Source organism: Eucalyptus grandis, chromosome 2 (genome assembly GCF_016545825.1).
Source record: "Eucalyptus grandis isolate ANBG69807.140 chromosome 2, ASM1654582v1, whole genome shotgun sequence".
Taxonomy (NCBI): Eukaryota; Viridiplantae; Streptophyta; class Magnoliopsida; order Myrtales; family Myrtaceae; genus Eucalyptus; species Eucalyptus grandis.
In genome coordinates this window covers 41,603,854-41,616,599 of record NC_052613.1, presented here as the reverse complement: position 1 = coordinate 41,616,599, position 12,746 = coordinate 41,603,854, and the positions used below count along the sequence as shown (strand labels likewise).

The following is a 12,746-nucleotide window of genomic DNA, read 5'->3' as shown; positions in this document are numbered from 1 at the left end:
TACAAAAAAAAGTTCCCTAAGCCAAAAGGTAAATGCATGCTTTTTGTTATTGAATGTATCGTTATAGAATTGACTAAGAAATTCGCATAAAATGGCCACCTGAATACGAAGGTCACTTGGTGGCGGTTGTTAATGGGAGGCCACCCCCACACAAGTCGTCACCCGCAACTGAGTGAGAGCCATCCAATAACCACCACAAAATGGTCACCATCTCCACACGGACCATTGAATAATCATATGGACGGTGGTTTGGCACCGACCATCCATGTCTACCATGCCATGGTGATGCCAAAATATTTGCCACCAAGCCACCATCAATATCCAGATTTATCTTCTAGGAAGTCATCACGCCAGTCGACCATCAATACGCCATCGTTGAGTAACTTCAAACCACATGGTAAATTAGTACTTTGGCACAAAGGTGGGAAATATGTCCAAAACCCGAATTGTCTCCGAGAAAGAACTGCAGTTCACGGGCATCACCTATGTCTGTCTAGTCACACAGATAACAATGGGCACGGACGACTTAGTCTACATTGTTCTTGGTAAGGAAATCATTTTGGTCCTTCCAGTCTAAAATGTAATTTCACAACTTGAGGGTTGGGGTAACTTCTAAGCCACAACAAGATCAAGAGAACAAAATAGGCGGAACCCTAAATCAGCGACGAGGAAAAAGCCCAGGAATCATCAATAACATAAGAGATTAACCAGCAACAGACAAATTGACAACCCCCTATTCGGAAAGCAAAATTACACTGTACATAGCTTGTGTTCTTCTTAAGCCTTTCCCAGGCAAATGTGGGTGGGTTGAAGATGGCAGATGTGACCTTCCATAACTCAAGCGTCGCACAGAGGATCAAGATGAACCTCACATTACTCCAAGACTGCAACCTCCTGGTCGACCCGCCAATAGTTTGCGTCATTAAACTCCTTGATCCCCTCCTCGCCCTCATCAGACTTATCTTTTTCAGGTGTCTTGGGACTCATGTTCCTTTTCAGTGGGCCTGCCTCCCCAACTATCCCCTCCTTCAAAGCCTGCTCCATCGCCTTCTCGGTTCCTTCTAATTCCACGCCCACAAATTCCACATCCTCCTCGAACAATGAGGGTACAGCAGCAGATTTCTGACCTGCGTCACTTCCCCCTGAACTGTCACTGGAGCCAGTACTTGCCATTGAGCCATTAGATAGTACAGGTTCTCCACTTGAGGAGGGACTGACATCTGGCGACACCTCAACTTGGCTGGAAAATTTGTCTTCTGAGTCATCATGATCAACAAATGGATTCACACTTGAACCACCTATCTGCAAATCAGCTGACTCACCCCATCCCTCCCACTCAGGTAAAGCTCTGTTGCCAAATATATCCTCACTATCAGGCATCTCAAAACGGAAGAAATTTGGGGCCGAGGGAGCATTTCCATTTGGTAAATTCGAATTTGAAGTGGATGTGACACTGGGGGAGTCTTTAGCCCCAGTTAAGTCTTCATCCTCTCCTACAACCACCTCGTCGTCACTACTGCTGTTGCCGCCATTTGCAGCTCCATTCAGATTTATTTCATCCATCACCTCCATAGACGAAGCACCAACATTTGCATCTTCCATTCTTTCATCTTGGAATGTGAACCAATTGGAGTTTGTGAACAAACTACTGCACCAAATAAACAAATGGATGTAACATTGTCATTATAGATGTGCAGTTCACCAAAAGCAGGTAACAATTGGAAATCGCTGCATTAATTAAGCAGCATAATGCAATGGAGGCCCAGAAGAGAGATCTGCACCAAGTAAATAGAAAATCAAGAGAAACCTTTCACACATTAAACGACAACAATTGCTTTAGCCGCATGAGTGAAGATGAAAAGCTGCCTTTCAATAATGTTATGGTCTACTTTTGGATATGTTTCCTTTTTTACAGCTGTATTGGAGCAAGAGGGAGTGAGTAATATTAACTGCAAATTTCCTAGAGAACTAATTCCTATGTCCAGACTTCCTTTTCAGATTCTCACTGAAACTCAACTATTGTCGATCACATAAATAATTACCTCCCATGATCATCACCTAGTCTGAGGGATGATATAACAACTTCAGCAGATTCATCATCAAAGTAAACATCCTGCATTATGAACATCAATTCAAATATAGCTAAACAACGCTTCCAGGGTTAACCTTGAGTCAAATTATAACTGTCTGACATTAATGCTCTTAATAATTATCATTACCTCATCATCTCGATCAAGAGCTCCATGATCCTGCAAAGAATAAGATGTAAGTTCAGCTAAAAGGTTATAGGGCAGATGACATAAGTTCAGATAAGAAAGAAAAAAGTTAAAAGTGCAAGATTACCTCTGCATCCTCATTTCCGTATATTTTGTATCTCAAAGCCTGACTTAAGTTATTTGCTAGGGCGGCTACATCATAATCTCTGTCATGTAGGTCATCTTCATCACTATCCTTTGTCCTATCATGTAATGCAGTTGGGCGGCTGCAGGTGTTGAGGAGAAGTCCTTATTAGCAACAGCCAAAGCAAGAGAACAATTGCGAAAACGTGCACGAAAATTCAATGAGAAAAGACAATGCTGATGGAATTTTCGTCCATGAGATGTATATTAAGAATTTAAAAGAAGGGAGGATGTTAGGCAAAAAGAATAATATGCCCCTGCACCTGAACAGGCGACAGGAACAAGCTCATGTAACTCGATAATGCATAACTTAATACTTGTGTAGAAGTGTTTGAATTCCAGAATTAATTTGTCTTATGGATATAGAAAAAATGAATGTAGTAAATACGCCATGACCCGATACTAAAAGGGAAAAATGAATTTTCAGAAAAAATAGAACCAACAAAGTGATTGGCAAGCCACTGATATGGTGACAATTTCTCTAACAATGCAGACCGAAATTTATGCGAGAACTTACCCACATGCCCAGCGGAAGACATTTTCAACTGCATTACGCTCCTGAAGAACATTGGCTTGCCACTCACTCCATTCACTATTTTCCTACAGTAAACATTGTAAGCAAAGATATGTCAGCAGATATCGTGAGAACTATGTAAAAGGACTATCTGAAGAAGTCCTCAGTGATCAATATCTTGAACATCTCTTTTTTCCTGTAAAGTAAACCCAAAGGCAACCTTAAACCCCAAACATTCTCCCACCCAGGCTAGGCATTTATTGAATAATAAAATACATTTTTAAACAGCAGATAAAATGCCATTGTAGCCATCATGTTGACCCAAAAATCTCTACACTTAAGATATAACCCAAATCACACCTTTTCTTCCACTATTAACATCTTTTTCATATTTTGCACACATGTACATGGGAGCTATTTTGCTAGGTAAATAAGAAGCCACACTTCATAATTAAGAATCAGGAAATAGTTGCCCAACCCAAACAAAACTTAAGATGAGAGAAATACGACTGCGTGGCCAAATAAAAAGGATACTAATGACCTCCTAGATGATTTGATTATGAGGATAGCAAGTAATAATGGAATAACACCTAACGAGAACCCTGACTTTCCCATTGTAGATCAACTGCATAGGAGTAAGACAATTTCTTAGTAACTTAACAAATGGTGCCTTTATGTGGGACACTAGGGCACATGCGCCTCTCCAAATAATAATGTCCACATCAAAACATAAAAGCAAAACTTGAAATATTTCACATAATTAAAAACAATTTTGCAGAACTTTAAAAAAAAAAAATCAATTTTGAGTACAAATAGTGTACAATGTTCCCTAGTAAATTAATAGTATAAAATGCATAAATAAATATATGTTGGTAAAACTAATTAGAAAAAATCTAATTAACGCATGTGGGAGTACTTAAAATTCAATTCACCCTAATCAAGGTCAATAGATAGTGGAAGAGCTAAGATTAAGTAACAATTATATGAGATCTACAATAACAAGTACCTTTTAGAAACCAATGCAAAAGAAGCATAAAAAACCTTCCCACCTGAAGATAGTTCTGAATATGACTATTGATGCTACCCAGTTGGATGAGCTTATTAGAGATCCGAGTAATGTGTCCAAGATTCCCAGCTTTAGGAGCTTGTTTTCCAGCAGTGGGTATAGTTGGCTGCAAAAGGAGCACCAAAATGCAGACTTATAAACATACTAGATTTTCTATGGAAAATCCTGGAGCCTGTGTCAATAAACCTTCCCCTTTCATCAAACTTAATTAAGAATTAAGGTGAGTCCAGTGTGTTACAATGATGTTGCATCACTTGTAAAATAATTAAGGACTATAATTGATATGGCATAATCTTGCATCTGAAGCATGTGTCTACCTTATCATCACCACCAGAGAGAACAGGCTGTTTATCTGTTTCTAACATTTTCTTTATTAAATCGCAATCTCGAAATAGATGATCAGCCAATTCTGTGCTCTTGCTTTCAAAGCATGACGATATGATACTCTCTACGTGATGATGCAACGCATTGTTGTAAGGGTACCTGCAAGCAAAAGTAAATGTATGAGTTTTTTAAGAAGATAACTCTCGAAGTCATAAGTAATGCAGTTTCCTGGGCTCTAATTGCAAAAAAGAAGAATCTTACTCAAAGAAAAGATTCAAAACACGCAGAATTGTTCCGGAGCTAATCAATTCCTTCTCGGCAGCTTCATTGCCAGTTTTCATCAACACTGCAATGAATTCCACAATCTACAAAAAGAGAATGGAAAGAAAAACCATCACTTACCATCTTACAGAAAATAAGATCATTAAGGTCTGCAACAAATTACTCCATCTTTCATCAACATTAATATCAAAAGTAAGGTAAGTCGAACTCGGTGGTAAAGAAAAAGTAAATGCTGCAAGAAGTTGCACCAACCTTTAGACGATGCTTCCCAAGAGGTGGCCTAAGTTCCCCATATGTAGTGGGCAGTACCCTCTGGTCTGATGACACGTTCAAAAGCACAAGCAAGTCGCCTGCAGATCAATTAATTGAAAAGTAAGAAAAAATCACAGAGCCTCAATGTGAGGAGTGACCTGACTATATCATTTATTGAAGTAGAAACAAATGTAAATTGATGTACAGAAACTCTGCTAGCAGGTAGTCATAGGAACACACTCCAAACGAATTTCAACACCTCTAAAAGCTCAAGACTTTATGGTACATGTACAATCTTTTACCCGGAAGGCTCCTAATTACACACACTTAGAGTCAAACTCATATGACTAGCATCTTCAACACAAATTAAGCAATTTCAGAGATTACCGATTATCACTATACAAGGTGAGATGCTTTTAATACGTGATGTCAGCTTATGCGACGGAAATCAGAGGTGGAACAATGATCTTCACTTGATCCACTAAAAACCACTCTCAACCAACAGAATCCTTACAGGCTTACAGCAAGGAGAGAAGACTACCACAGAATGCATAGAGTTCTATTATAATACGTCAAATCACATGATCTGCACCACACACAGAGATGACCGGACAAAGGCTTCAATGTTGAAGCACCATGACAATTTAATACAAAACGCAAGCAATCACAGCAAAAATTCCTCCCAATGACTCTTTATGAATTTCTAAATCAAAAGAGAAATTGCCTTATCATAGTAAAGCATATACAACTATCTATTGAAGGGAACAAAACGTGCATAAGCTTGTCTCACATACCTGAAGCACATAAACAACATGCTTGGGATGAGAACAGAACAGCCTTTCAAAATGTTTTGCAAATGATACCAAAGAAGAAAGTATTCAGACATACCAAGTCTTGGAAGCATCGCATTAATAGTCTCTGCATTAACAGTTATCGGGCACTCGTACATGTGTTGACCACGGAAAGAATGAAACAAAGAGGAAGAAACCGCCGATCTTTTTGGATCCAGCAAAGAGATGCAGACTGAAAGTGAGTGGACAAGGCCGGATATTGAAGGTGACTCTTCCAATGCATGACTAAAGACTCTTTCAACAAAGCTGCATGGATCATAAAAAACATCAAAGGCCATTTCAAAAGTACTCACAGTGACGGATCCTTACTAGAAATTACAAACCACAAAATAAAGGAAACAAGTCAATAGCAATGAGGCAAACCTTGAAGATGAAAGTTTTGTGGCTAAAGCTGATGGTGAATTTCGAGTAATGGCACACAGGGTTTCAGCAGCATTAGCTTGAACTTCAGGAGGGCACTGATCAACAGAAAGACAAAACAGTCATTAGAATGTTACTTAGGCTCTGTTTGAAAACTGGGAAGGGAGAAAAATTGATCAATGGGGATTGAAAATGGGTATGGACTCAGTTTCTCAACTGTCATCTGAATACATCCAAAAATAAAAATGCAACAATTGCCACTTACAGATGGACTCAGTTTATCGACAATCATTTCCAGCAGATTGCTCTCAGCTAACCATTGCATCACATCCAAATAATTTTGATAGACATGGTCATCAGCACCTACAAGTCGCACCAGTACCTGCGTAGAAAGGTTGTTTCATTAAAAAAGTATGAACAAACTCCTCACATGGTTACAGTATAATAGCAACCATAATCAAGTGAGTTTATGATTAAGTGCAACAAGGGAGAAATATCAGTTACCTCCATGATTGATGTAATTCCGATCAAATCAACAAGCTTGCAGAAAACATCCTCATGAGCCTATAAGAAGAAAATGTTACCAATACTCAAAAAAGTATCATTGGATGCAAAAATCAATCAACCAATTAATCGTAAATTGTAAGTTTAATGATAACACTACAAGAGATCCATGACTTTGAAAATCAAGCATGCATTTATCAATCAACGGCACTCCATTTCTCTTATACAAAGATGCTTGTCGTGCAGACAAAAATATGATGAGTTACGGCATTATCATCAGCCATGGGAAAGACACGTGTACATATAAAGTATAAGATGTGACCTACGAGCACACACCACCCTTTGGTTATTTATGCACCCCAGCCAGCCTCCTGAATCAGATCACTTTCATAAGCCCGGAATGAGATGTTTTCCAAGCCAAAATATCATAGAGAGAGAAGGGGAAGGGGGGAAGGAGGAGGGAGGGAAGGAGGAATGTGGTACCAATAACCATCTAGCATATCCAATCCTGACAACCCACAATCGCACTAGTTAAGAATTGACATTGCCATAACAGAATGACTTCTTAACTATAGATGATTACAATAGAACCTCTAAAACTCGATATCATGCCACAACCGGTTTTATGAAATATTGGCTCATTTGTCTGTTTGGCAGATTTGACTGAATGACATTACTCATTAAGCAAACAAAAATGAAATATTGGATCACGGTACCACATTTTAGTTCCCCAACCAGCTTTCCCATGATGCAAGTGGGATTTCGTGGGTCAAATATTTTGTAATAAATGGGATATTTAGACTCTTTAACAACATCACCAACACATTAAATGGTTAGTTGACCTCAAATTGAAAGAGGAATTAACAATTTCTTCTAATCATGAAAGAAATGCTACAGAAAAGAGCTTATCAAGAACTCACTTGAACATAATTCATAAGTGGAACAGTTTTCCGCAACATGAGACATACAACCACCTGCAATGCAAAATAAACCATTTTAACTGGATGCTCGAAGCAAGAACCGGTAGTTTCGAGGGGCGAAATTCATAAGCACAGAACATTTTGTACTGGTAGAGTAGAGGACTGAAAATCCTCATGTCAGCAAAGTATCAATAACCCTATTTTACAACTCAAATGGCTATGAGCAGGATGCCCTTCACCAAATTATCAAACACCACTTTTGCAATGTTGAAATGTATACCTTGCTAAAGTACCCAGCAAGCAATGCACTATGAGGACGGTTTGGATCCAAGAATGAGAAAAGCAAGTCCATTAGCTGGAGCAACAATTAAAAATAAATAAATAAATGAATTAGAAAAAGAGTGCCACTGTTGCATACACTCTTAACACACAAAAAAAAGGACTATCACAAAAACTCGTAAACCAAAACCTCCTCTTCCTCCACTAAAGTCTTGAGAATAACATCGATCTCGCAAGTAAATATCTCACAGGCAATAAAGGGGAACCTGAAAATGTGGCAGATTCCAAATTGTCAAGGAAGAAAACTATACAGTACATAACGAGCATTATTTCCCTTCTGTCATGGCAAGGGATCATACTTGAAAGCACGTTTGCCCTCAGCATCTTCAGGAGCTTCTTCAATGATGTACCGCAACAACTGCTCCACTTGAGCTCTGTCTCGTAGGCTGAAAATATATACATCTCATAAGCATCTAACGCATGAATGGAACTCTACTTCACGCCACAATCAGTGTGGTTTTACAGGCATCAACATCCAGCGGAGGGTAATTATCCAAATGTATGAAAACCTTGTGTCAAAACATTCAAATGAATAGGATAACAAAATAACAGTAAATCCAAGGAAATGTCCTCAGTGACAGCAAAAAGAAATTACAAATGAATTAGACGACTGTTTAAAGCTTTGCATTCTTGGATAATCTCTTCTTCATCCAAAAGCTCCTCCAATGTGTAATCTTCCTTGTCGAGTAGCGACTCCACCTGTAAAAGCAACGATAAGTTCAGAGGTAGGACTGAAGCTGTGATCGAACGCAGACGCATTCTCAAACTTCTCCTCAAGAAAAACAACAGAGGGTACAGCACATACTGCAACACTAAAGCAGGATGCAAGAGAAACCAAATTCAGTGAAGTTCAATTGTAACCGATGCTTCGTTTTCCGAGGCGAACAAACACTGTTCGATCAAACTAAGACGGTATCCACCTAGAATACTATCTCAGACAAAGCCCAACAATGCAAAAAAAAAAAAAAAAAATCCTCGAAAGCAATTCAAATCTCAACTAACAATTCAGCAAGAGAACTCTCGCAATGCGTATGCACGACACCAGCGAGACGCCTGAGTAGAATGCCAGTACATAACACACTCGAATACAGCGCACTCCGGCACATTGACTAAATCTAGATAACTAAAGACGAGAACACCGCGTATCGACTTCAGCTCTCTCGAGCGGAATCACCAGACCGAACACGATCCAGCACCGCGAAGTAAAAACAAACTACCACGCCACCACTGCTGGTACGCACAAAAAAAAAAAAAAAAAAGAAACAACAACTCGGGGGACGCATCTAACTAGGCACGCGGCTCTAATTGCCGCGGAAGAAAAACCACATCAGGCAGCAGCGCCGAGAGAAAAGAAAACAAGAATCCGCCGCGAGCCGACAGCATCCGGATTCTCGAAATGGCGAGACCGAGACGAGCGGGAAAAAGGCATCCGTATGCCAGCTGGAGCGGAGGGGAGGGGGAGGAGGGGGGTGAAATTAGGGATAAGAATCGGGGACTCACAGGAGAGGAGGCGGACAGGACGGGGAGCTTCCAGAACATCTTCGGCAGGAGCGGCGAATGGCGAGGGAAGGGCGGCGCGGGGAGGGCGGGAGGGCGGGTCACATCCGAAGCGCCCTCGGGAGGAAGGAAGGAAGGAAGAGCGCGAATCGAGGCGCGGCTGCCGGACGGCGCAGCGAGCTCGAGATTCGAGTTCCAAAAGAGAGAGAGAGACTCTGAATAGCAGGCTGCCGAGTTGCTGGGGAGGAGCTCGGAAAAACCCTAATTATTCCGGCGGGGGCGGGGCGGGGCGGGGGATTCAGATGGGGTGGGGGAGAAAGACGGAGGCAGGAGAGCGAGCCGTGAAGATCGAGAAGGACGAAGAGAGGGGCGTCTAGAGAAAAATCGAAGCCAAAAAGAGAGAGAGAGAGAGAGAGAGGGGGTGGAAGTATTTTCCTCCAGTTTTCTCGTTTTTCTTTATTTAATTTAATTTTGTTTTTTTCCCTCTACTTCTCCTTCGATTTGTGATTTCTTCGTTGATTTGGAGATGTAATTCGTGACATGGCGTTGCGTTGCCCTACCACCCCCCCGATGTTCAACGTGAATATTTAAAGTCGGGGTGGGCAGATTATTTTAGTAAAGATCCGTTTGGATTCAGCTTTTCTATTTTTGATCTTATTTAGTTCAAAACTTTCTCACATCTCGTGGCACTTTGATTTCCTTATCCTTTTTAATCCTAATCGATACATAGATTCGCTTACGACTCTTCTAGATCTGAATAATATTTTAAATTTTAGAATTCATATTACAATAATCTCAAATTCATATATTTATAATAAATTTATCACAAACTAATTATTTAACGACCAAAAACTCTAGATTTGCACATATGTGGTTAATTTGTTTTTCGTTAATTTTCATTAAATTTTACCGTTAAATTACTGAGTTAGACGACCCAAAACATTAATGAGTGTACGAATTTAATGTTTTACCTCTCATTTGTCATAGGTATATTAATTTTTTTATGATATTAATTTAATTTAACGAAAAGATAAATTTGTCACGATTATATCAATTTGATTTTTTGATGATCAAAATATTAGTTTGGGGTAAATTTTTCATTAGTGTATAAATTTAAAGTTTTTGTGATATTAATTATAATTTTAATGAGAAGATAGAAGTAAAAAGAAGTTTCCTTTAATTTTCGAGTTATTATTGACCGAAAGGGAACCACACAAGGCCGAAAATGCTGGTACAAAAGAGGGCGCTCCGTAATTCACAGATTCCATTGGACGCCACGCCACGCCACTTAGCACACACGCATTTTCGGAAAAATGAAAAAAAAAGAAAGAAAGAAAGAAAGGTCGGAGAAGAAGGAAAAAGAAAATCAATTGAAGCCAAAAGAAAAGAGAGAGAAAAATGATGTGGTACGTATTGGTTTTAACGTACGATGTGGGGCGTGGCTAGTTCGGTAATTTACGTGTGACCTAGGAGACACGTGTGTGTCGTAAGGCCCCCCCAAAAAGCCAGGCAAAAAGCAACCCAAAAGCAATATTTTAAGAGCCGATCTTCCGGTTATAGGTGAATGTCCTCCCAACTCACATGTGCGGTCAGAGTTTTCGAGCTTTGCGATTAAGCAAAGGACGGGACGTTGCTCAAATGAACGCCACGAAAAGCACATGATATTTAGCAAACATGTTGTGAAATACTTGGTGCTAAAGCAATTTATAGAATAAGATAGAGAAAAAAGGGAGAGCGGAAGAAAGCTCATGCGACACACTACCGATGCTGTGATGGAAAAGCTCAGGCAATGCCAACATCTTGCGCGACTCCAAGTAGGGGTGAGCATTAGGCCAATCCTATGCTTAACCCAATGACCAACATTATATGTACCGATCCTCAATTTTTCTAACTAAAAACCAACCTTGTTAAGTTTGGAATCGAGAAACGGGCCGATTTAAGATAAGATAACAATTGAAATTTTCATTTGTGATTGTTGAGCTCTACTTGTGAAGTGGGCCAAGAGAAAAGGGCGATTTCGGTAGCTAAATTGCGCTTGTGAGACAAGTAAGAAGAGGCCAGAGATGAGTGATATGAGGCTGAGATAAGCAAAGAGGGTTTCTCTTTTTTTTTTTTTTTATGGTCAAATCTAAGCAAGGATTTTACTTTCTAATTTACAAGTAAAACCACAAAAAAAAAAGAGGTAGAGATAATAGGAGACAAAAATATATAACATTTTATATATTGTACATTATAGGGTTAATATCATTAAAAATCTCAAACTAGTACACTTTTGATAAATTTATTAAAACTAATTTTTTGACAATCGAAATCCCCAAATTAGTATATCTTTGACAAATTTACTCAAAATCGATACACTTGTGATACTTTGCCATTTGTTCATTTCTATTAATTTTTACTATCAAATTGCTAAGTTGAATGATACATAACAGTTAACTAATATACCAGTTTGTGATTTTACTTTTCATTTGTCACGGTTGTACCAATTTTATGATTTTCTATGGTATTAATCTAATTTAATGAATTTTTACCCAAAAAAAATCTAATTTAATGAATGATATATCTATCACAAATGCACTAATTTAAGATTTTAGCAATTAACAAAATTAATTTTGGATAAGTTCATCATAATTTGGGTTTTTTATAGTCATTTAAGGCAAATTTATCACAATGATACTAGTTATAGGTTTTTTATGGTCGAAAATTAGTTTATGGTAAAACTATCGTAAATATACTAGTTTTAAGTTTTTCGTGATATTAATCATATATTTATAAGTCTTAGGACTAAGGACCAACTCACATAATATAGAGTCCACGGGTCGAGGGACCAAGGATTCGACTCAATCCCCCATTGGGGATTAAGCCAGGACTAACGAAGTTTGGCCAGTCCAAGATTAATGACTAATGCTCACCCCTAACTCCAGGCAACAGGCTATTGACATCACGTGGTCCTAGGCGGTCGCGGCTTAGGTCACATGACCCTAGGCGAGGCAATAATAGTGTTGTGCAATTCTGAATAGTGCAATTGGTCTCTGCTATGTTCGTGATAGTAAAATTGGCATTTATATACATTTTTATTTTGTATGTTTTATTTTAACTCTCAACTCACTTTTAAACTTTTATCATACTTCTTTGCATAGCGTGGTAGTAGAATCTCATACTTGAAACTAAATATCCAAATCTCAATCTCATAAGAAGATGGGAAATCGAACTCCTTACCCTATTATTTCCATGTGAGAATAGTGACTACTAGGATTTGCCTCGATAGTTATTTAGATATTTTGATGACGGTAGGTTGGGAAAAAGAAAATTGTTTAGCCCATAAAAGTTACTTTCCTTAAAAGCCTCAAAGCCACAGCAAAGGAGAATTGTCTTGATTTTTGGAGCAATTACAAAGCAGAACGGTGCGTCAAAGACCCATAAAATTACGCCTTGAGG

At 38.9% G+C, this 12,746-nt stretch overlaps 1 protein-coding gene across 2 annotated transcripts; it reads right to left on the bottom strand.

Moving 5' to 3' along the window:
• Positions 1-431: 431 nt before the first annotated feature.
• On the bottom strand, positions 432-9,598 carry LOC104432881 (serine/threonine-protein phosphatase 6 regulatory subunit 3). Of its 2 annotated transcripts, none has more exons than XM_039306249.1 (19): positions 9,312-9,598; positions 8,407-8,510; positions 8,111-8,197; positions 7,942-8,017; positions 7,753-7,827; positions 7,473-7,526; positions 6,553-6,612; positions 6,314-6,430; positions 6,052-6,146; positions 5,726-5,934; positions 4,838-4,935; positions 4,565-4,668; positions 4,297-4,462; positions 3,963-4,085; positions 2,917-2,999; positions 2,344-2,482; positions 2,220-2,249; positions 2,043-2,113; positions 432-1,645 (listed from the first exon to the last, which is right to left on the bottom strand). In XM_039306249.1, exons 1-19 carry the CDS (start codon positions 9,348-9,350, stop codon positions 874-876), a joined length of 2,502 nt encoding a protein of 833 aa, XP_039162183.1. In that variant the 5' UTR covers positions 9,351-9,598; the 3' UTR covers positions 432-873. The 2 variants fall into 2 exon arrangements, with proteins under 2 accessions (XP_039162183.1, XP_039162182.1); XM_039306248.1 differs by having other exon boundaries at positions 432-1,648; positions 9,312-9,597.
• Positions 9,599-12,746: the final 3,148 nt, after the last annotated feature.

Coding starts and splice junctions, on each gene's coding strand:
- LOC104432881 (XM_039306248.1), bottom strand. CDS start 9,350: ATGTTCTGGAAGCTCCCCGTCCTGTCCGCCTCCTCTCCT. Junction 8,018..8,110: donor GAGGGCAAACGTGCTTTCAA/GTATGATCCCTT, acceptor CCACATTTTCAG/GTTCCCCTTTATTGCCTGTG. Junction 4,463..4,564: donor GTTTTGAATCTTTTCTTTGA/GTAAGATTCTTC, acceptor TTTTGCTTGCAG/GTACCCTTACAACAATGCGT.